The 23,455-nt window shown below is 42.3% G+C and overlaps 1 protein-coding gene across 1 annotated transcript in view; it reads left to right on the top strand.

Moving 5' to 3' along the window:
* The window catches only part of BCAS1 (brain enriched myelin associated protein 1), a 100,813-nt gene that overhangs the window by 3,881 nt on the left and 73,477 nt on the right, over window positions 1-23,455 (top strand). Inside the window, exons 2-3 of the mRNA XM_050918240.1 lie at window positions 4,407-4,488; window positions 5,368-5,452. Of these exons, the coding sequence (XP_050774197.1) occupies window positions 4,417-4,488; window positions 5,368-5,452 (157 nt within the window). The 5' untranslated portion in view covers window positions 4,407-4,416. The remainder of the gene's footprint in view (window positions 1-4,406; window positions 4,489-5,367; window positions 5,453-23,455) is intronic.

Genomic DNA, 23,455 nt, shown 5'->3' with positions numbered 1-23,455 from the left:
CAGCCATTGGTAATACATAATAATGACCAATTGTTGTGACCTGAGATAAGTCTGAATGGATAATATCACAAACACTCACATGATGGAATTTTCTCTGGCTTTTTGTGTGAGTATTTTCAACATCATCCAAGCCAATAAGGTAACAAGTTAATCCCAGCCTTTTGTCAAAAGCAGCTTTCAAATGAGCTTTTACCTCTTTTGGGTTTCCATGAGATAGACAGCTGTGAATTTCAGTGTGAACGTTATTTTGCTTGCCTGTCACAACGGGGCCCCATTTTGGGTTGGCCCTGAGGCTCTAAAGTAATATACATGATTAATAACAAAAGATGTTTTATTTCAGCTGGAATTATATTTTTTCAATTAAATTTATAAATTTAATTCTATGTAGGAACGTAAACTTCTGAGACCAGATTCTGATCTCAGTAATATACCACTCAGATGCAATTGAAATCATTAGAGTTGTACTGATATCAAACTTATGCAAGTGAGATTACAGTCAGACTCCAGACTCTTGTGAAAATAACTAGATACTATGTTCTTTTTCTTTGAAATGCACGTTACACCTAACATATAGGAGGGAAGTGACACACACAGTTTGCAACTATTGCTTACACTGTATAAATTGTATCGTCTGCTTGTGTGAGCAGGTAAGCCTGGTAACATTGTGCATGGATAACAGAAATAAATTCTTCAGATTCAACTAGACCCTGAATTTCCCCACTAAGATTAAGCAGTAGGATTTTAAACCACTTTTTATCTCCAGATAGCATGCTACTTTGTTGCTAGGCAACAGAACTACCCAACAAGGACAAGGGGCCATTATACATCCATGTGGAAATGTTGGCTGTTTTCCGCAATAAGTCAAAAGTTCTGCTATTAGTTGAAATATCAGCTGAAAAGATAAACCTCTTGTAAAACTTCTCTGCAGTCTGAAGTCAGGGCTCAGTGCTACTCACAAAGGTACTCTTACTGAAGTAAATATATCAGCTATGTTTATGGACTGAAATCAGTGGGATGGATTATTTCAATGTTCACTTCAGCCCAGTATCAGGCCCAGGGCCGTCCTTAGGATTTATGGGGCCCTACGCAGTATTATTAAACTGGTGCCCCTATGCCGGATGGCAGCCCAAGCTCACAGCCTGGTGGGGGAGGGGGAGGAGGGACTTGACAGCAAAGGATAATGAGATGCCCAGCCTGCCTCATGGTGGCGGAGAGTCACAGTTCCCCGCAGAGACTTCCATGCACTCTCCCTCATGCAGAATGGACATGAAGAAAGTACCTAATTAAAAGCACTAAAATTTGGGAATAAAAATGTCAGTCACAGGTTTTTTGATATGCCCTGAAGTTTGTCAGAGATTTATTTGCAAAAACTTCATAGTAAGGGTGAGTCAGCTGTCCTGCTGAATACAACATTACATATAATGGAATACATGATGCAGCTCTTCTCTGTTCTACATTTTCTTCATCAGTATTTCTAAGTTGAATTTATATTTTAAATGTACTCAAATCTTAAGCCAGCATTCCAGATTACTACATATTTAACTCACTGAAACAAAGACATTCTTTTAAATTAATCAGAGAGTGTGTTCATAACAATGTTCATTGCTTTTAGAAAAAGGGAACAGTAATTTACTTTGTGTGATCTCCATAACAAGAGACATGGTTATGAAATTTCACCAACTTTAAAAAAATATGTTTCCAAAGATTTTAGGTATAACAAGGATTTTGTCTTACTAAGGTACTGATTTTGCTGGAGGGTTCTTTTAAAACTAGTTTGTCGGATAGTCAGAAGTAAAGAAAGGGAACTCTTTGTCCAGCTATCTGGAAGGGAAGGACTGTTGTCCCTTTAAGGGCTCTCTTCAGTGAGGAGTGGGGGGAGAGGTGGTGAAGGGATGGACAGAAAGGACAGGAAGACTTGGAAGCACTTTTTTTTTAACTATAGTAATTAAAATGTGTATTTTAGATAAGGGAGGTCTTTTGAAGGATTTATTTAAAAAACTATGTGTGAAGATACACATTTAAGGCTAAAGATGATTGTGCATCTAAAACTCTATGCAAGCATTTTTTAGAAATGTGATTTTATAATCTTCACCAGCTCACTAATGAAATATTTTAAAGCAAATTTTAAACTAAGGTCCTGTAGACTGACATGTTCTGTGTAAATATTACATTAATGCACAACTGTTTTTGTCAGTAAAGTCAGAAACTGACAGTATAAAAATTTATTTTGGCATAAGCTTTCGTGGACATCTGATGAAATGGGTTCTAGTCCACAAAAGCTTATGCCCAAATAATTTGTTAGTCTTTGAGGTGACACAAGGACTCGTCCTTGTTTTTGCTGACACAGACTAACAGGACTACCACTCTGAAACCTGTCAGTATATACCTTGGGGTTGGCAAATGCCTGTTAAATGGCTTTATTACCCCTTGAATGTCTCTTTAACAGTGTCAATGTTGTGCTAATAGGTCTGGCAGGCTGGAGGTTTTTTCACTTTTAACTACTAGATTCCCTCCCAAGGAAGACTCACCAGGCTAGAGCAGTCATCTGTGGGAGCCTGCAGGAAGGGTCAGAACAGGGATAGGAAAACAAGAGGATGGACACTAAGACCCAGTGGTGCCCCAAATTTTCAGGTGCCCTACGCAGCTGCCTATGTTGCCTATGCCTAAGGACGGCCCTGATCAGGCCTTTAACAAAACACAGTAACCAAGGAAGCTCAGCCATAATCTCACCAAATTTAGGAGTTTGCATACAAAAGGAACCAGTTGTGAACTATCCCTGGGGAAAAAACCTTACTTGATGAGGTTTAGCAAAACTACCCTGGTTTTGGCTTCTCTAAGCAGAATTTGGGACCTAACTGTAACCAATTATTTGAACCTCCAGCCTTGGTGGCTTCAGCTACAGTGAGACCTTTTTCTGAACAAGTTCTGCAGAACCAAAGGCTGACCAACAAAGTTTAACAACTCTGGATTTCCTCCCTCTTGAATACTGAATGATGGTCTAATTAAAACACCTAGAAAAATCTCTCCTCAGACATATATCTGTGCAACATGACCAGGGTCATGTGGGAGTAAGTGAGAGCAACATTTGGTTCTTACTGCCTAACTAAAATAATAAACTGGATCCCACATTTTCAAAGAGGGAAACATGGAACTGCCTGCACTGTTTGACAATTTGGGCCTAAGATTGCTTTGTTTACTTCTGTGCGGCACTTAGATACCATCATTTAATAGATGGAATGGGATAAAGTGGAATGAACTACGAAGTTGGCCAATGACTGTAGAACTGAACAGTCCCAAAATACTTGAGTTTCCTGTTTTAAGGTCTGGTCCAGACTCTTTCCTTTTTCTTTATTTAGCATGGGCAGCATATAGGCCCTGACTCCAAGCCCATGAAAGGCAATAGGAACCTTTCTATTGATTTCAGTGGGTTTTGTTTTAGGCCCAATGTGCTAAGCAAGCTGCTCTGAATAGCTTACAGTCTAAAGACCTGGAGAGTTCAGATGATATACTGCAGTCAAAGAGAGACCTCGCTGATTAACTCAAACTTATTGCCTATGCCTAACCCACTCACCTAAGGCCTGACCTAAAGCCCAGTGAAGTCAATAGGAGTCTCTTCATTGACTTCTATAGATGTTGGGTCAGGTCCTTAATGAATTAAACTTATTACCTAACTAAAATACCCCACCTGGACATGACCCCCACATTTGGAGCTGCAAGTGGGTCTACACTGCTCTTGTGCCAGGGGAATTCTCTCCTTGACACGTCTGGTGCCTTTATACTCTCTATATGCCATTAGCAAGGCATGTGAGGCTGTCCGGGAGGAATAGGGGAAGAACATCTCCTGTAGGATTTGCATACTGCACACACCATTCCTCTGGCAAGAGCCAGATTCTCAAAATGCCTAGATGCATGCTTTTTTCCTCTTTTAATAGGCCATTGTGTGAAAGCTGTTGGGATAGTTTCTCCCACCCCCTGGTTGTTTCAGTACTAGTGTACTCTGGTGTTTTGCCTTCTGTCTTAATAGTGAGCAATTCCCTGCATGCCTTATGCCTTCTTTCCAGCTAGCAGACACAGGCTCTGTGCTCTTGTTTCACACATCTTAACAGTTCATATAGTCTTAACAAGCAACCCAGGTGTCGGCTGCAACTAAACTTTGTGAAGAAGCCAGAAATGTATGTGAATCTTCCCCTTTTTTGGTGAGCAGTTGTCAGTAGGGGCAGCTGTATCCAAGTAATGAGTCCTGTAGCATCAAAGAGACAGTGATGTAATAAAGAAGCAACTTTCTGCAAAGCAGATGGGACTTTCTAGGAATTCTAAGGTGCCTGTGAAAACCTGTGGTCAGTTGCCTTCTCTTAATTTCACAGGCATGCATCAGCTTTGTATTAATAAACTGTTTTTCTCCATAGCACAGCAAATATGGGAAATAATTTGACTGTTCAAGAAGAAGCCGAAGACCAAGATAATGTGTGCACAACGGAGAATTATCAGGTAACCAAGAAATCTTCAGTCTAATGTTCCTTGGCTACTGTTACCTTAATAAGAATGGACAAGAATTTGGGTGCCTAACTCCCTTTTCTGCTTTTGAAAATCCCATCATTTTTGTATACAACCTTCCTATATTAAGGGCTGGATTCTGGATTCCCTGTTCTCATGTGTATAGTGTGGGAGGAAAGGCTGCACGGACACCAGAATCTTGAAGTGCAATCTTGTCCCCATTGATGTTAATAGGGAAACCCCTATTGACATCATTGAGACCAGAATTTCACTCCTGTCCCCTTTGATGGGAACAACAAAGCAATACATTCCATTGATTTAAGTGCCTAAATGCCTTAAGATCGGGGCCTTAGGCATGAAAACCCAGATTTCTAAAGATATTTGCTCCACTCAGTTTCTAAGGTTCTAAGTCAATTTGAAAATGGGACGGCTTCGAAGTCACTTAAACGCTTTAAACATTTTTACCAGGTATCTTGTGCTACACTGGTGTGTGCAAATTATGCAAATGTTTATTCTAAGGCAGGGGTCGGCAAGCTTTCAGAAGTGGTGTGCCGAGTCTTCATTTATTCACTCTAATTTAAGGTTTCACGTGCCAGTCATACATTTTAACATTTTTAGAAGGTCTCTTTCTATAAGTCTATAATATATAACTAAACTATAGTTGTATGTAAAGTAAATAAGGTTTTTTAAATGTTTAAGAAGCTTCATTTAAAATTAAATTAAAATGCAGAGCTCCTCAGACCAGTGGCCAGACCTGGGCAGTGCGAGTGCCACTGAAAATCAGCTGGTGTGCTGCCTTCGGCACCCATGCCAGAGGTTGCCTACCCCTGTTCTAAGGCATGCAGCTGAATAATAGATTATTTGATGTTTCAGGTTGTGTCTGAACCTCCTACTGGTGCTAAAAATGGACCTGCCACAATTCAGGTTGCACAGACTGTTTCTTCTGAAAACGACAAAGGTATGTACTGTCACATCCACTCTGCTTTTGCTAGCAGCTAGGAAGATACAAAGTTAAAGCTGATGCAATAAGAAGCAATGTTTAGTGTCAGATGAAAAGATTAACTCATGTGTGAGCTCAGACTTGTGAACCAGCACTTGTGGTTTTCAAAGCTTAGACCTTTCACAAAGATTAGATAGCAAAGAGAGCAGCTAATTCAAATACTATCATTAAGCTGTTTGTTTAATCAGATTAGGTGTTCGCAGCTGCAAATTCCACCTAAACTATAAAGAGCTGTATGGTAGACTGAATATTTAGGACCTGATTAATCATTGTCCTAGGCTAGTACAAAGGGGTTAAGCATGAGTGTAAAGACCTGGCACAGGGACATTCTATGTCTCTGCCTGAGCCCAGGGTGCAGGAGGTGTTCGGGGGTGGACTGAGGATGGACTGGAGTTGGTGTAAGTGGAGAAGACAAGGAAGGAAATGAATTAGGGGTGGGAAGCAGTGTGGTTGGGACATCTTACTTCCCAAGTATTTTGTGCCCCTGCATAGCCCCATAAGAGTCACGGCAGCAAGAGGCACAAGTGAGGGCAGCCCCGAAGGCCCCACCAACCCTTGCAAGCTCTGGAAGAGAGGCCCAAACTGCCTTTTCTCTATGCCAGTGCTTGCACCCAGGCCAGTGAAGGGATGAATCCACCCCTTAGAGATGCTCTGAGATTGCGGGTACATGATGGGAAGATGTGTCACCAAATGGAACGGAAGAGAACATGTAACATGTTGATGGGAGCAAAAGCTTCCTGCAAGCAACAGTCAGCAGCAGCAACAGTGACACCCAGTGTAGAGTTACCAAGTGATTTCATTGTGCTCTTATGCCATGTGGGGAATGCACAGGTCACTGTCATAGAAACTGATCATTAGAAAGGGGAGGCAGGAGAATAAACGGTAGATAGTGTCAGGAGGTTTACTACTCACTGCTGGAGTGCCTCCTAGGGACCCATCAGGGGACTAGCTCTCAACAAGTCTAATGCCTTCTCCTTTGGTTGCTTGCCATACGGTGTGTGTCTCTCACTTTCCAGACTAGATTGCTCCTGCTTCATGGCTTGGCCCTCCTGCTAAGTCACTATAGCTCTCTCTTTCCAAAGTCTCAGTGTCCCCCTGGACAATCAGCAGTCTTCCGTTCTACTGCTTAGAATGTGTCACTTCCCCACTAGCTGGTAGGGGAACTGGTCCTATCCTTCACACCAGGTTCCATCTCAGGGATCCTATGTTGAGCAACCACAATGTATGCACTTTCCCTGGGCTCCATCCTACCTTTCTTCAGCCCCTCACGCTACTATTGGAGCTCTCTCTACTCTCTGTGGCTAGAGAGTCTGCATTCACAGGCAGGATGCCAGGGCTTACATTCTCTAGGACTCCTCCCTCCTCTTCTCTTTCCAACTCCCCTTCTCTCCAGAGTTCCTCCCTACAGTCTTCTCCCACTACCAACTTCCTCTTTGTACTTAGCCCAGCTCAGCTTCTTCAGCCATTAGGCCTTATCAGTCCGGACTCTCCTCGAGGTGCAGCCTATCATGGAGTTAACCGGCCCTTTTTTTCTACTCAGGCCCTTGTGTGGGGTAGACACCCCCACCCCAGCTGGGTTGGAAGAATGGGGATTGCATGGGTTAGAAACATGTTAAGGCATTTGAAGTGCTCCTATCCCACCATTTCTAATAGAATCAGACCTACCGGAAATAAAATGTTTGCCTAATCTGTGTCTCTGTGAATCTCTGCCAAAAGTATTCTTCAGTGGAGGTTGCAGGTGCTCAGGGCTGCTCAAGAATTGGCTCATAACACATTTACAGTCATTGTAACATACACATAAAGATATATTATATATATGTTACAATGACTGTAAATGTATGATGAGCCATTTTTTTATAAATAAAAACTATGCCAATAAAATGCCCTGAATTTAAAAGTTTATTCTAAAATTGCCAGCTGAACTCTAATGGCAGTATCAACATCAGTGTGGCAAAATCATGTAAAACCTTGAAAGTTAGGATGCACTTGATATTGATAAAAGCAGCAAAGAGTCCTGTGGCACCTTATAGACTAACAGAGGTATTGGAACACGAGCTTTCATGGGTGAATATCCACTTTGTTGGATGCATGTGATATTGATAGAGGCCAGTGAAATGAGCTGAAAAAATATGGCAGCCCTGTGACAATATTGACTTGTTTGCTAATGAGTTATACAGGTTGATTATTTTGATCTTCATTCAGAGTGTATGTAAGATCAAGGCAAAGAAATCAGATGGGGGAAGGGCAAAGTTTCATGCCAGATCTTCAGCTAGTATAAATCAACCTAGTTTCAGTGATCTGGATCTTATTCTGCTCAGAATGACTATATTCTGGTCTACCAACATCCACACACATTATTAAAGTTTCAGGATTTAAGACATATTTCTAGATTGCTAACAAGACTGGGATGTAAGGGAGGGCAAGGTGCATGGTATTGCACAGCTACCAAAACATGAGGTTATTAGTATATATAAATGATTTAGGTCTGTAACAAGGCCTATGCTTGACTTAAACATCAAATCAGCCAGAGAACTCTTCTGAGTGCAATCACCAGTGCTTTTTATTTTCGGTGTCAGTTTCCACCACCTTCTATTTACAGTCCACACCAAACCAGCAACCTGGGGGATACACAGCATTTAGCTTCTCCAGTCTTTTCCCCTCTCAACTTCCTTCCTGCAGCCCTATATAGTCCTTGGCTAATGAGGCCTGCAGGTCCTTCCTTTCTAGCAATTAGGCATGGCATACTCAGCCAGCCCCAATTAATGCATCTTAATTGGAGCTGGGCTCAGGGGCCTGGCTCAGGACCTCCTGGCCAGAACCCTATTACAAGGTCCCAAAATAAAGTGGTGTTAAATGAAAGGAAAGTTTAGAAACCATATGACTGTTCCTTAGGGATTTCAGTAAAAAAAACGTAAACATTCTCTTTTATCATCTCCTCTCAACTTTTGGCTAAAATCAAGTACAATCTCACATGTTGGATGAGTTTTTTGTCTGGAACACAAAAGTCAGAGCTCCAGAAGCTAATAAAATTTTTACTTAATTGGAGAAAAATCAGCACACTGATTGCAAAAAAAATCACCTTGCTGACACTAAAATACAAGGGGTGGGAATGTGCAAACTCAGGCTTAGAAGTGAGCTTCCAGAGCCCTGACTTCTTTGTTCCAGACAGAAAACACATCCAATATGCATTTTTATTAATCTATGTCTCTGGCTTGATCTATAACAATTTTAGTGAGTGTCATACTAAGAATGTTGCATATGCTCATATCCTACTGAACATTCATGACTCATTTTCTGATTCCTGATTATGTTCTTGGTTATTCTTGGGATATTGTTTTGACTAGAAAAATTATTAGTTATTTGTGTGTAGAAAAAACTATTAGAACCTCCTTTCTTTTACATTTGTATATTAGTACAAGCAATAAGTTGAGGCAAGATGTTTACAAGTCCTAACACCCTTAACACAGGAGATGTTAGTGGGTAAAAGACCAGTAAACTAGTAAATTGATGTTTTTGATGCTATCTACAGTACAGACACAGAATGTGTTGGGGAAAGTAGTAATAACATGACTGTCCCCCAGACCTGATTAAGACATGGATCTATTTTGCCACGTAGAGGTCACCTAACTATGATCCTGAATTGTGCCACTGACTGGCACTTTAACAGTGTTTTTTATTTACAGAGATCACCCATACACTTAGTTATTAAATAAAGTAAATTCTCCAGGAGAACACAGTTTGTGTCTTTCCTCTGTAACAGGCTGCTCCTGAGCACAACATAAAATGGCAGCAGCTTTCATTAGACGTCTAGAAATTTAAAGGTACAGTACACAGAAGTGAATCATAATTTACATAGCTACGTGTGTGAGAGACCAGGTGGGGGGAGGCAATATATTTTGAGTTGGTCTAATAAAAGATATTACCTCATCCACCTTGTTTCTCTAATATCCTGGAACAGACACAGTTACAACAACATAGTATAGCTACAACTGTGACCATCAGGACTGTAGCATGGTTTGAAAATATGGTTAACCAAGGATTCAGTCACACCTACACTGCAAGACCAAAGCCTGTTTACATAGAATCATGGAATATTAGGGTTGAAAGAGACCTCAGGAGGTTGTCTAGTCCAATCCTCTGCTCAAAGCAAGACCAACACCAACTAAATCATTTTATCTGTGTGTGGGGCCTATCATAATGTAATTCAGCCCCCTGACCTGTTTGACTGTAATAGTCTGCCCTGGATATGAGTTTACTATTTTGTGTATAACTACAGTACATAGGTGGAGCCTTTTTTGTACATAGAACATATGTCAATATCATATATAAATTGTGGGTGTTAGCTCAATACTTGTATGATTAACACTATTTGACTTGGTTCAGCTCACATACAGCTGCCTTTTCCTTCCTGTTTTCCAAACTATGTGTGAGAAAAAGAGAGAGGAGAGAGAGAGAGAGATGCACATGTATATGTTGAGGGATGGGGAGGGAACCCACTGGTCAGTGTGTGCTACCCATATACCTTCATGACCAGTCCACAAAGACTCCTGTCCATGGGGCTCAACAGTAGAGCAAAAGCAGAGCCACCTGCCTTTATGACCTTGTCTCCTACATGTTCTCTGAAGCCTGCAGATTAAGTCAATAGACTTACTCCACAGAGGTTCAAATCCCCAGTGCAAGAATGTCAAAAACTTGGCTGGTTTCCTCTCCCTTATGTGAGTTATAGCCAGGGAGGGGGAAATGGAGCTTTGTTTAGTTACTGATACATGCATGGACTGTTTTCAAAATTGCATATGTGCACCTCTCTTTTGCTAAGAAAGCTAGATCCCCACTGGTGTAAATATGAATTGACTTTGTTTATGGATCTCTCTCTCTCTCACACACACACACATGCACACACCTCCCATTGTTACCAACATGCAGCTTTTCTTCAAATATGTCTGGGTGATGAGCTGGCAGGCAGTTAGTTAAGGTATCAGCCAAAGGTGTGGTGAAATTTATGAAGCACGGAATTGTACTTATAATCAGACGTTATTTTTCCAGAGCAAGGGAAGATTACTCCATGATTTTGAATTTCATGATTTCCCGTATTTTTTTTTATTTTTGATTCTTGGTGAGTTAATATATGAGTGTAGTAATGTGCCTACAAACTCTGTGGGTTTTTTAAAAAATAACCTAATATAAAACTTTTGCTCTGAGCCTGACTGATGTTTTATGTAAGTTTTACATCCCTCCTCCCCCCAAAATTTCATTAAACTTGCAATTTCAACAAAATGGTTATTTTAGTACCAAAAACATGCTTTTTTCTTAGATTTTCAATGTAGGAATATGGTTACACACATGCTCAATCACATCTATACTGCAAGATCAAGACTTATTTAACTGAAGACAACCAGCATGTAACCCAGCCCCCTGACCTGTCTATATTGTTTAGTTTTAATTTTCAGATTAATCACTCAAAGAAAAGGGCCCATTTTCACTTAGAAACAAGACTGATTTTACTGTCTCACTTTTGCTCCATAGAATCAACTACCAGAGGTAATACGTAAATCTTGATGTGCAGGTAGTTTTGCATTTCATCATGTCTCTCTGATACATCTTTAGTGTATATCTATGAGACACAGAGAAAACAAATGACAAATGAAATAGTGACTGTATACTCCTAATTGTCCCTGAAGGCCCAAATCCTGCAATGAATCTCATCTAGATGGATCCCTGAACTGACATAGAGCCCCACTGATGTCAGGGATCTATCTAGAGACCATTGCAAGGCAGTAGCCTAAATGTCTGATGCATTAGAAAAATTAGAAGTATGGTATGATTTAAGGCAGGGATTTTTCAGAGCTGCCTTGATGATCTGGATATTCAGTTCCCATTAATTCTAATAGGAATTGGACATCCAGAATCCTTAGGCAGCTTTGTAAATATCAGCCTGAAAAGAACCCAGCAATACGTGTGTGGTGGTAACGTGCATTTTCTCAAAAAGAAGCCATTTAGGGTCAATTTTACTCACGGTAATGAACAGGAGCGGCGACAGGGTTTTTGGCGACGCAGGTGCAGGGCCGGCTCACCGGTCCCGTGGCTCCAGTGGACCTCCCTGCGGAGCTGCGAGCCCAGGAATGCCTGCGGGAGGTCCACCGGAGCAGTCTGCCGCCCTCCCAAATCCTGACACCCTAGGCGGTCGCCAAATGGAAGTGCCGGCTCTGGTAATGAGAGCTTTCCATCAATTTCAACAGGTGAAGGATCAGACCCTTTGACTTCTAAAGAATCCCAGTAAAGATGAGTAAAGCCACAATTTTCAGAAGTGCTCAGCACCAACAACAGGGAACAGATTTTCAAAAGAGATCAGCATGTTGCAGGGGGGGCATGCTGGGTGCTGCGCTCTTTTGAAAATCTGTCTGTAAAGATCACAGTGGCACCTTATGAGTGCTGAGCACTGTCATAAGTTAGCCCTTATTTAGATGCCTAAATGAGAGCTGATCTTGTTTGAAAGTTTGGCCCCAGTTCTGGGTGCAGAACGTTTGAAAATTTGGCTATGAGCTGTTTTGAAACTTTGACTGCAAGTGCTCAGGAACAGTTGTTCCATGCTGCCAACCACAGCTTTTAAATGTCTCTTTGCTTTCCTTTTGGGAACTGTTTAATTTCTCTTCCCACCTGTTATTTTTGAAGCCTTGTCAAGCATCCTGCTACGTGCTGAGAAAGCCCTGGTTGGTAGCCTTATTGTTTCAATTCATATCTTATACAGATACAGCAGAGTGAATGTTACTAATGTTTCTCCTGCCTGGGACATTACACATATCAGCTATTAAATGTTGTTTCCAGTCTTATCTAGAACTTTATTAGTAAGTGAAAACTACCAGTACGTTATAGCCAATAGAAATATCTGGCCTTTGAATGGTTTTCTAGAACAGTAAGAGAATGTTCAGCTGCATTATGGTGCAGAGCCTCAATTCCATACTGTTTAGCTGTAATAAATCTTAAATAGCCTGTTAACCCTGCTGCATACCACCAGAACTTTTCAATTGCACCCTCACCAACAATTATACATCATCTCTACCAGGTCTAAATCTTTATCTTGTTAATTTCTTACTGTGCTTTCCAACAACATCCTTACCACATGAGAGTTGTTTGTATTTAACAGTATATTTGGTAAATAGGTAGACTTCACACACCCATCTGCTAATATAACAAAAGTAATCCAGATAGTTAAACTACCCCCGTGATATAACCAAAGGGAATAACATTATTTGGAAGGCTCCATTGCCATCTGCTACTCATCAGTGTGGGTGGATCAGTGACTGCCTCCCTAGGTATACTGCTCCGGTAGCTGGAGGCAGAGGTAAAGTTACAGTATAGTTCTATTGGATTGTAAAGCTTTTCTGCATGAACATATTGATCTAGTTTAACAGGGACTGTTGGAAAAACAAAAGGAAAGTAACACAATGGTGCTCAATAAGCAACCTCCCAACAAACATTTCAGGGGAAATTGCAGGTCAGTGGCCTAGATCCAGGCTTCAGCCCAAAGGGCTTGTCTACATCAGAAAGTTGCAGCGCTGGTGAGGGAGTTACAGCGCTGCAACTTTGAAGGTGTACACATCTGCAGGGCACCACCAGCGCTGCAACTCCCTGTTTGCAGCGCTGGCCGTACTCCCGTTTTGTCTCGGGTGTAGAGGATCCAGCGCTGGTGATCCAGCGCTGGTAATCCAATGTAGACACTTACCAGCGCTTTTCTTGACCTCCGTGGAAGGAGGAAGCCTCTGGTAATCAAGCTGGTCTCCTTCCCTGCGGTTTGCTGGGTGGCTCCGGGAACGAGAGAGCAAACCGCGGCGAAGCGGGTCTCCTTTCCCGGTTTGCTCTCTCGTTCCCAGAGCCCAGAGCAAGCAGATCTCCTTCCCTGCGGTTTGCTGGGTGGCTCCGGGAACGCGAGAGCAAACCGCGGCGAAGCGGGTCTCCTTTCCCGGTTTGCTCTCTCGTTCCCGGAGCCCAGAGCAAGCAGATCTCCTTCCCTGCGGTTTGCTGGGTGGCTCCGGGAACGCGAGAGCAAACCGCGGCGAAGCGGGTCTCCTTTCCCGGTTTGCTCTCTCGTTCCCGGAGCCCAGAGCAAGAAGATCTCCTTCCCTGCGGTTTGCTGGGTGGCTCCGGGAACGCGAGAGCAAACCGCGGCGAAGCGGGTCTCCTTTCCCGGTTTGCTCTCTCGTTCCCGGAGCCCAGAGCAAGCAGATCTCCTTCCCTGCGGTTTGCTGGGTGGCTCCGGGAACGAGAGAGCAAACCGCGGCGAAGCTGGTCTCCTTCTCCGGTTTGCTCTCTCGTTCCCCGAACCCCCGAGCAAGCAGGTCTCCTTCCCTGCGGTTTGCAGGGTGGTTCGGGAACGCGAGAGCAAACCGGGAAAGGAGACCAGCTTCGCCGCGGTTTGCTCTCGCGTTCCCCGAACCACCCTGCAAACCGCGGGGAAGGAGACCTGCTTGCTCGGGGGTTCGGGGAACGAGAGAGCAAACCGGAGAAGGAGACCAGCTTCGCCGCGGTTTGCTCTCGCGTTCCCCGAACCTCCCTTGAAGCCGCCCAACAGCGCTGCAGTGTGGCCACATCTAACACCACTTGCAGCGCTGGTTGCTGTAAGTGTGGCCACTCTGCAGCGCTGGCCCTATACAGCTGTACTAATACAGCTGTAACAACCAGCGCTGTAAAATTTTAGATGTAGACATGGCCAAAGTTACACAGCTGTTTTCCAAGTCTAGAGAGCAAAGAGACACTAAACAATTAAGTGATTTGACTCCTGGATGGGGTGATCAAAAGACTGAGCAGCTGTAAAGACCTCTCCCTCATGCAGACTGAGTGAACTGGTTAGTGACTTAAAGAAACAGATTATGCAACCCAGACCCAAGCAGTCTCAGGGGCGTGGGGCAGGGGCAGTCTATGGGAAGTTTAGACTTACCAGGAAGATGATTGGTTCAGTATTTTAAAATCTCTGAAATGCTTTTGTTCTAAATACTTTGTTTTAAGAAGGCTGCCTTGCGACTGTCATTTCTACTGGAGAGAACAGAACTGCATGTTCTGAACCTAATTCAGATCTGCTGAAGTAACCACAGTTCATATACAGGCCACTGCCACCAAGGACTGGTCTGAGATTAGGAGAAACATACAGTTCTTCCTTCCCTTCCCCCATCCAAGAAGTAACAGTTCAAGGCCTGACACCTGAGGGGGTACATTCAATGAGACCAGGAGGGGATCAGAAGTACAATTAGCTTGGTAACTATAACAAATGGCAGTCTTCTCTGCTTGTCCTGTAAAATGCAGCTGCTGAGTGGTCAAATAGTTATAACATTGCAACCCAAAAATGGTTACATATCAAGAGTGCTGCTTGCATATAGTCAGTAAAGAGCACTGCGTTTGGGGTGGGGCAGGATGAAAGCAGCTCATTCGTTAAATTCATGAAAACAAGAAAATTAAATAAAAAACCTCAGGTGTACATTGTAAGGAAGCAAGTTTTGATTTGGCTAGTTAATTCTAAAGTAAGTAACAGTCATGGAGCAAAGTCATCCAGCCACCACCAGCTTGAAACTTTGCCATATAACAGTGATTCCCAAACTTGTTCCACTGCTCGTACAGGGAAAGCGCCTGGCGGGCCAGGCCGGTTTGTTTACCTGCTGTGTCTACAGGTTTGACCGATCCTGGCTCTGAGTAGCCGTGGTTCGCTGCTCCAGGCCAATCGGAGCTGCTGGAAGCGGCGCAGGCCGAGGGACGTGCTGGCCACCACTTCCAGCAGCTCCCATTGGCCTGGAGCAGTGAACTGCGGCCAGTGGGAGCCACAATCGGCCAGACCTGTGAACGAGGCAGGTAAACAAACCAGCCCGGCCCGCCAGGGGCTTTCCCAGCGCAAGTGGTGAAACAAGTTTGGGAAACACTGCCCAATAACATAGATTTCTCAACGAGAATTTAATGCTTTAAAGAAAAAACAATGAGGAGTCTTGTGGCACCTTAAATTTAAGGTACCACAAAGCTCCTCCTTGTTTTTGCTGAAACAGACTAACACGGCTAGCCCTCTGAAATGCTTTAAAGAATATTAGTTTTAAAAAGGAGAAAACAAATTTACTATGCTCATAAGTGAGGCTCTAATACCTTTGAAAATAGATGATCTTTTAGTCAGATCATAACTTCTCTTTGCAAACAATTGGGGTGTGCCATGTAAATACAAACAAAGTGGGTGAGGTAATATCTTTATTGGACCAATTTCTGTTGGTGAGAGAGGCAAGTTTTCAAGCTTACACAGAGCTCTTCTGCAGGTTTATGAAAGCTTGTTCCTCACAACAGAAATTGGTCCAATAAAAGATATTACTTCATCCACCTTATCTCCCTAATACCTTGGGACCAACAACTCTGCATATGTAAATACATACAGCAGTGGGGGACTCTTAAATGTATAGCAATTTTAATACAATAACAATGACATTTTAAATATCTGTGAGAAGAAATTCACACACACTTAGATACACTGAAAATTAATGAAAAGGTGAAAATTTAAAATAGAAAAAATCCTTCTTGTATGACTACATATTTGGAGTCCTTTAAAATGTGTATTATTCACCAGAAACACTGTAGTGACTCATTCAAGGCTATTACAGCCCATCATGCTAGTCAACACTGATGGACTTTTAAAATGTAGAATGTTTTCTGGAGTCCATAATGGCCTCATCGCAGCCTTTAAACTCTGCTCTCTCTCTGATTTTCGGTGGACTCCTAGGAGCCAGATAATGCAACTGCAGTGCTGTAATTACATTTCTAAACAAAATGTCTACATTGTTGTCATGTGCTTGTATCCAAAATAGCCACACAATCCCCATTTCCCTCCCAGACACATTTTGAACTAAATAATCAAACCACATTTTAGACTGACATGCAAAATTTAGTTTAAGAACATAAGGATGTTTTTGAATTGTAGGAAAGTTGTAATATCTGAAACAATGAACTTATTATCCTACCATCATTGGTATGTTTTGCAACCAAGTAAGAGAGACAAGGTGAGCGAGGTAATATCTCTTATTGGACTAACTTCCATTGGTGAGGAAGATAAGCTTTCGAGCTACCCAGAGCTCTTCTTCAAGCCATGTACAAAGACAAAGTCTCTGTGCTGAAGAGGTCACCACCTAAGGGTCCAGTCTCCTAGTGATGGGAGTAGTCATATTGAAGTCAATGGACAAACTGTGCAAACAGGGATGTCTCACTAGAACAAAGAACAGGAGTACTTTTGTCACCTTAGAGACTAACAAATTTATTTGAGCATAAGCTTTCGTGGACTTATGCTCAAATAAACTTGTTAGTCTCTAAGGTGACACAAGTACTCCTGTTCTTTTTGCGGATACAGACTAACACGGCTGCTACTCTGAAACCTGACACTAGAATAAGTGTTTGCAAGACTGGGTTTTAGACTAGATAGATGCCACAGACAAATGTCAGTCAGGAGGGCACATATAGCTCACCAGACCTGAGATGTGTGATTTAAGGTTGAGAGTGGGGTGGGGACTGTTAAAGAAGGATCTAAAGGTGGTAGCTTGAGAGATGGGAAGTGGGAGAGGCAAGTATGGGAATGAGAAATACAGAATGCCTTATTCTCCACTAACAAAAAGGGGCCAAATTAATAGCAGACAGTGGGCCTTAGGTTAAGATTTAACCAAGATTCTGGTCTCAGATACACTGTGTTAAGCCACCATGTGTTTCCAGTTAGAGAACTTGTATAACAATTTATTTTTCCAGCTGACTACTATTGTTTATGACTAGTTATAAAACTCTCAAAGTGGGGTATGTAAGGGAAACTTTAGTGACTGATTCTTCAATGGAGTACTATAAACAGCTCTTACTTCCATCAGTTGAATCTGAATGAACCTTTCCTGGCAAAGGACATGTAAACATTCAGTTTTGCTCTAAAACGCTCCCTACAAAGGATAATTGTCACAGGGTCCACTCAGCACTAGGGTGCCTTTTACTAAAAGCTGTGGAGATTATTTCCTTTCAGTTGTTGTGCCCTCCTCTAGCAGGAGCCCCAGAAGTTGCAGAGATGGTTGGAGAGACTTCTTCATGACTTGGTCCTCCAGCCAGGTCACCAAGCATGTTTTCCCCTCCCAAAGTATCAACATCTCTCAGGGCAAACTGTCCCAGGCAAGCAGTCCACACTCCACTGCCTGGTATGTGTCACTTCCCCAATAGCTAATAGGGGAACCCAGGCCTGCCCTCTATTCCATGTTCAACCTCAGGGCCCTCTGCTCAGCAGCCAAGCTCTGCCCTATCCTATATCTTGCTACTTTTCTCCTGAGATTTTCCAATTCTCCCTCCTCTTGGGGTTTGCTAGTCCAAACTCTGTCCTCCTAGGAAGAGACTGTAGGCTACTTGCCTCTATAGCCCCAGACACAGCTGCTTTCTCCCAGGGAGTGGAGTGGAGTCACACCCAGCAGCTACTTTCAGCTATTGGGTTTTATAGAGGCCCCTCCTGCTCCCATCCATCTGAACATCCATCTCGTGTCATTAATCCCTGCTCCTCCTCCAGGTGCAGCCTGGGCAGTTAACTAGCCAAATTAGCCAACTTAACCCCTCCAGGGCTTCTGGGTAGACACCCCATCAGATACACCATTAAACCCTCCCCCTCTAAAAAGCTACTTCATATGGAGTTCTCTGGCTTTATCTTATTATGCAGTGGCTTGCTCAACAGCCAGCCTTATCTTTTGCCTGTTCAAGAGATACCTTTAGCATTGCTGCTGAAAATAGAGGTTTGTCAAAAATCCCATATGTTGTCTTCAGTTTTTGTCTGCTTATGATGGGGTCTACTTACATTATTTTAGGGCCAGATTCAGTAACTCTTACTCATGTTGCCAAATAAAGGCTTGGCTACACTTGTGAGTTACAGGGCAATAAAGGAGCCCCAGGCACACTAGCTCACTACCCGTCCATACTGGCAAGGCACATAGAGCGCTCTGACTCCACGGCTACAGCGCTCCTGGTACTTCACCTCGGCAAGTGGAATAACATTTGCTGTGCCCCCAATGGAGTGCTTCAGCACCAGTGTGAATGAGGTGCTGCATTACTGAGCTCTGATTGACCTCTGGAAATGTCCCATAATCCCCTTAAGTCAAGCGGCCACTCTTGTCATTGTTTTGAACTCGCTGTAAGAATGCTGTCGGAATGCGGATATGCCCTTTCAAAGCTCCGTTTCTGACAGCTGGATGCTTATTTGCTCCGGGACAAAGGAATGCTACTTGCTTTGGGTTAGTGAGAGAGGTGGGGGGGGAGGTCTGCTGCTGTCTGAACTTACAAGACAGCATGCTGACACGCGCTCATCCTCCCAAAAACCCACTCTCTCTCCCCCCACATACACACAACATACTCCCTGTCACACTCCACTCCACGCCCCGCATTTGAAAAGCATGTTGCAGCCACTTGCATGCTGGAATAGCTATCACAGTGCGCTGCTCTCTTTCGTGTTGCAAGAGCTGCTAATGTGGCCACGCCAGTGCGCTTCCAGCTGAGAGTGTAAACACTCAGCAGCGTTTTCCGTGCTGCGGTCTCCGAAGGCTGGTTGCAGCACTCTGCAACTACAAGTGTGGCCATGCCCTAAGTATTTATAAGAATGCGTATATGCTACACTGACGGCTTGTCTACACTGGCAATTTACAGCGCTGCAACTTTCTCACTCAGGGGTGTGAAAAAACACCCCCCTGAGCGCAGCAAGTTTCAGCGCTCTAAAGTACCAGTGTAAAGCCGTGCTCCCAGTGCTGGTAGCTACACCTCTCATAGAGGTGGGTTTTTTAGAGTGCTTGGAAAGCTCTCTCCCAGCACTCTGCTGTGACTACACAAGCCACGTTAAAGTGTTGCCGCAGCAGCGCTTTAGCATTGCCAGTATAGACTAGCCCTTAGTCCTTCTCAATGAGAACACTGCGGAGCCTGTCCCTTAACATTTCTTCCTTCCCTGGGTTCTGCATCCACATGACTTCATGGGACTATGCAAGAACTGTGATTCGTTACAGGAGTTGCAAAAATATTGTCCAATCCCAGATTTAATGTCCATGTAGAGCAAAAAACATGCCTAAATCCTATTTTCAAACACGACAAGCACTTAGGCGGTCTCATTTTCATGAAAGTCAATGCGTTTGGTTCCCAAGTCATGTAGGTGCTTCTGAAAATATTGCTTAAGACCTAATGTTTGTATCTGAAAGCTCTCTGCACAGAAAATGTAGTTCATCTGGTGCTCGAGGATATGAAGCACTGAACTGACCCTCTCCTGTGGTTATAGGTTGTCTCAAGTGTTTCAAATCAGGCCACTAAATTATGCTGTACCACATTTTATTTAGTCTTGTGTAATGTAGACTTTTTTAGTGAGCACTTCTGTGATTTCCTGTCACATATTTTCCATTCATCTAAAAAATTAAAGACAACCCGAAGCTATTTTCTTCTGTACTTCTCCCCGCTCCTCTTCTCCCTCCCCTGCCTTCAGTAGGAGATAATTCATTTTCCTGTAATTCTGTCTGCAGCAGACAGAAAAACATTGGGGCCAGGATTCTATTCTATCAAGTCCCTAAAGGAGCCCCTTCCTGAAAGGGAGCAGTTCTGATCACACTGCTATTTTTTTAAGGTTTTATCTGGCAGGTGTGATCTGAGTCATACCTGGCTTGGTCGATCGCAGAAATGATACATCAGAACTTAAAAAGTGTGTGTGAGTTTGTTTTAAAAAAAATAAAATAGGTGAAATAAATTCAGAAGAGACAGACTGGTTTTTATTTCTTTCCCTCCTCCCCTCCCCTTTTTTTTCATTTATAACTTTGTTAAAACCCCAGTCTGGGTGGGCAGTGTTGCTAAGAACTGAGATCAGGAACCAGATCCTCAGCTGGTTTAAAAAGGTATCCCCTTAAGTCAAAAAAGGTAGCCCCCCTTATAGAGCTATGCTAATATACACCAGGTGAGGATCTGGCACTATCTTTATAATACACTATAAAATACATGTGCTTAAAGAACACAACACTATGATCAGAGACCTTGATTCTGTTCCTGGCTTTCCCGTTGATGCACTATGTGACTTTGTTGTTGTTGTTATTGTTTTCTTAATGTTCTTTGGTTTCCTCGTCTGTAAAATGGAGAGAATACTGGCCCACTATTGCAAAATGTGGAGTGATCTTTGGATGAAAAGGGTTATGGAAATACAAAATAGTATTACTCTTTTTGTTCTTTATTTTTATTATTTATTATGTATTTATTAGTTAAGCCATCGTTAAAGTACTTTAAAGACTAACACCAGCATAGAAGTGCTAGCTTCTCTTTCAGTGTTCTCAGTAAAAAGGTTAGACTTTACTCATCCTGCGTTGTTCAGGACCTAGAGCGGAAGTTTGAAAATTATCTAAGTCCCGTTGACCTTGATTTAAATGGAACTACTTGTATGCTTAAATTTAGGTGTGTGCTTAAAGTTCGGCACATGCTTAAATGCCTTGCTGAACTGGGGTTTTAAGAGTAACAAAAAACAAACAAACCTAAAAATTTCTTATGGCATTAGGTTCTTTTGTTAAGTACTTGCAACAAGTACAAGATATGTTGCAGGGTGAAATGCAATAAACATCAGTCACTATGTCCAGTGCTGTAGATCACTGTATATTGATTTCAGCCACTAGGTGATAAGGAGTGATTTTACTCAGAGGGAGTGTGCTGAAGAGAATAAGTGTACTTGGAGCACCGGACTGGGGCTAGGGAGACCCATGCTATTCCCAGCTCTTCTACTGGCCTAATGAGTGATCTTAGAGAAGTCACTTCCCCTCTCTGTGTCTGTTTTCTCTTCTGTGAAATAGGGATAATGATACTGACCTCCTTTGTAAAGCACTTTGAGAACTACTGATAAAAAGCACTATATAAGAGCTAGGTATTATTGTTGTCCTGAGACCATACATGCTAGAGAAATACGATGCCAGCAAATGTACCTTGAGAGATCAAGAATGGAGGGCTTGAATGCGAATGGCATTTGAGAGAGAAGAGAACTGCTGGGAGATGCTGAAAGGGAGTTATTGTGCTACTTCGTATCCAATTCAATTCCCTTTGAATTTACTGGGAGCTAAGACAGTCACAAAGAGGATTCAGTGAAAATGGAAACTTCATGCTACATTTGTGAAGATGCTGTCTAATTTTGTGACATATTTTTGCATCTGCAAAATGCAAATGTGCATTGAAATGTGAGGGTAAATGTTGGTATTTATACATTCCACTACCTGATTGCACTCAGAAATGAGGTAATTAATTGGATTTGTTCCCACAGTCAATTTTGCATCCTAACTTCACACTTAATTGCAAAGTAAAGTGCTAGGTTAAGGACCCTTTAAAAAAACAAAACAAAAGCAAACAAAGAAAACCCCTTAGTTTGTATGTGGACATAGTAAGAAAGTAGATCTTCTATGAGTCAGGCTGGGTGTGGAGGGTAATGCTGCTTTCCTTTTCATCTATTCCTATGTGTAAATATAGTTTATTTGACACTTGTTTCTTGGAGACAATGATTATTCCATTGATGTTAGTAACCAGCATAATATAGCTTTACTGTACTCACTGTAATACAGCACCTGAAAGTGCTTTGATAATAAGATAAGGTCCCTCTTCTGAGGAGTTTACATGTCCTGATTAGCATGCATTGCTGATAATAGACTATGAAACCTTTCATGGGTTCTCCGTTCATTTTTTATGGCTATCATGTCCTGTAGAGCTAGTTGGAAGGCAAAATTTCCATTCTTTGGAAAATTAAGACATTTACAAAACATTCATTCAGAATCAGAACAAAAAGCCAAATTCTGGAAATTTCCAATAGAAAAAAAATCTTTTTTTTTATTTGAAACCATTGCAATGTTTCATTTTGATAACATTTAGTCAGTTTATTTAGACTTTGATATTAAAACATTATTTTTAAAATATGTTATATTTAATATTTTAATATAATATACAAGTTGAAACAAAATTAATCAAAATGAGAAAGTAAAAATGAAACATTTTGATATTATTGAAACTAAACAAGAAAGTTGAAATTCAACTGTAAGACTTTTCATTGTGAATATTTTGTTGAAATCAACAGGTTCCCCCAAACCATCTTGATTGCAACAAAACTGCAATTTGTGATGGAAACTATTCTGTCAAAAATTCAACTAGCACTAGTCATGTACTTGCTTTAGTTGGCAATTCATCTAGTCTGTTAACCAAAATTAACTACTATAAATTCATAGTCACTTGTCAAATAAAACTCATTTGTGATCATCTGTTAGTATAGTCCTGGATGACCCAAATGACCAGGGGCTATTAAAGAGTAGAAGATTCAGCTTGGAATGTCTTTGTATTTATGGATTTAAACTAGATTTTTCCTGTTGATTGGTTGGCTGGGGGCAGGAGCAGCGCCAGGGTTTTTGGCGCCCTAGGCAGGGGTCCTTGCACGCTCCTGGTCTTCAGGGCACTTCGGCAGCAGGCCCCAAAGCGACTGAAGGACCCACCGCAGAATTGCCAATGATGACCGAGAGCACGGAAGGACCTCCCGCCGCTGAATTGCTGCCGAGGGTGGCAAAATGCCGCCCTCCCAAATCCTGGTGCCCTACGCCACCGCCTACGTTGCCTAAATGGAAGCGCCGGCCCTGGCTGTAGGAGTAGTATACATGGCTATTCTCAACCTTCCCTTCTAGACATGAAAAACTCCAAGCTTACCCAGTGCAACTGCTCTTCTTTTTGGTGGCACGACCTGCTTTTGCCCAGTGAATGATCAGAATTTAATACAAATTTAATACAAAATCCATGATACTTTCCAGGCCTTTCATTCCTTCCATGGTAATTAGAGACATAAGTATTTTCTTGGTTTTACAAGCTGTGTTCTAAAAAATGAGCATTTAACAAGATTGTCTTCCTATTTTGTGTACTAAAATATTTTTTTTCCTAAAAAGTGCTTGCCTATGACACATAACAGAAACACAGAAT

Source organism: Gopherus flavomarginatus, chromosome 11 (genome assembly GCF_025201925.1).
Source record: "Gopherus flavomarginatus isolate rGopFla2 chromosome 11, rGopFla2.mat.asm, whole genome shotgun sequence".
Taxonomy (NCBI): Eukaryota; Metazoa; Chordata; order Testudines; family Testudinidae; genus Gopherus; species Gopherus flavomarginatus.
The sequence above is the reverse complement of the archived record's forward strand: the minus strand, read 5'-3'. Positions and strand labels throughout refer to the sequence as shown.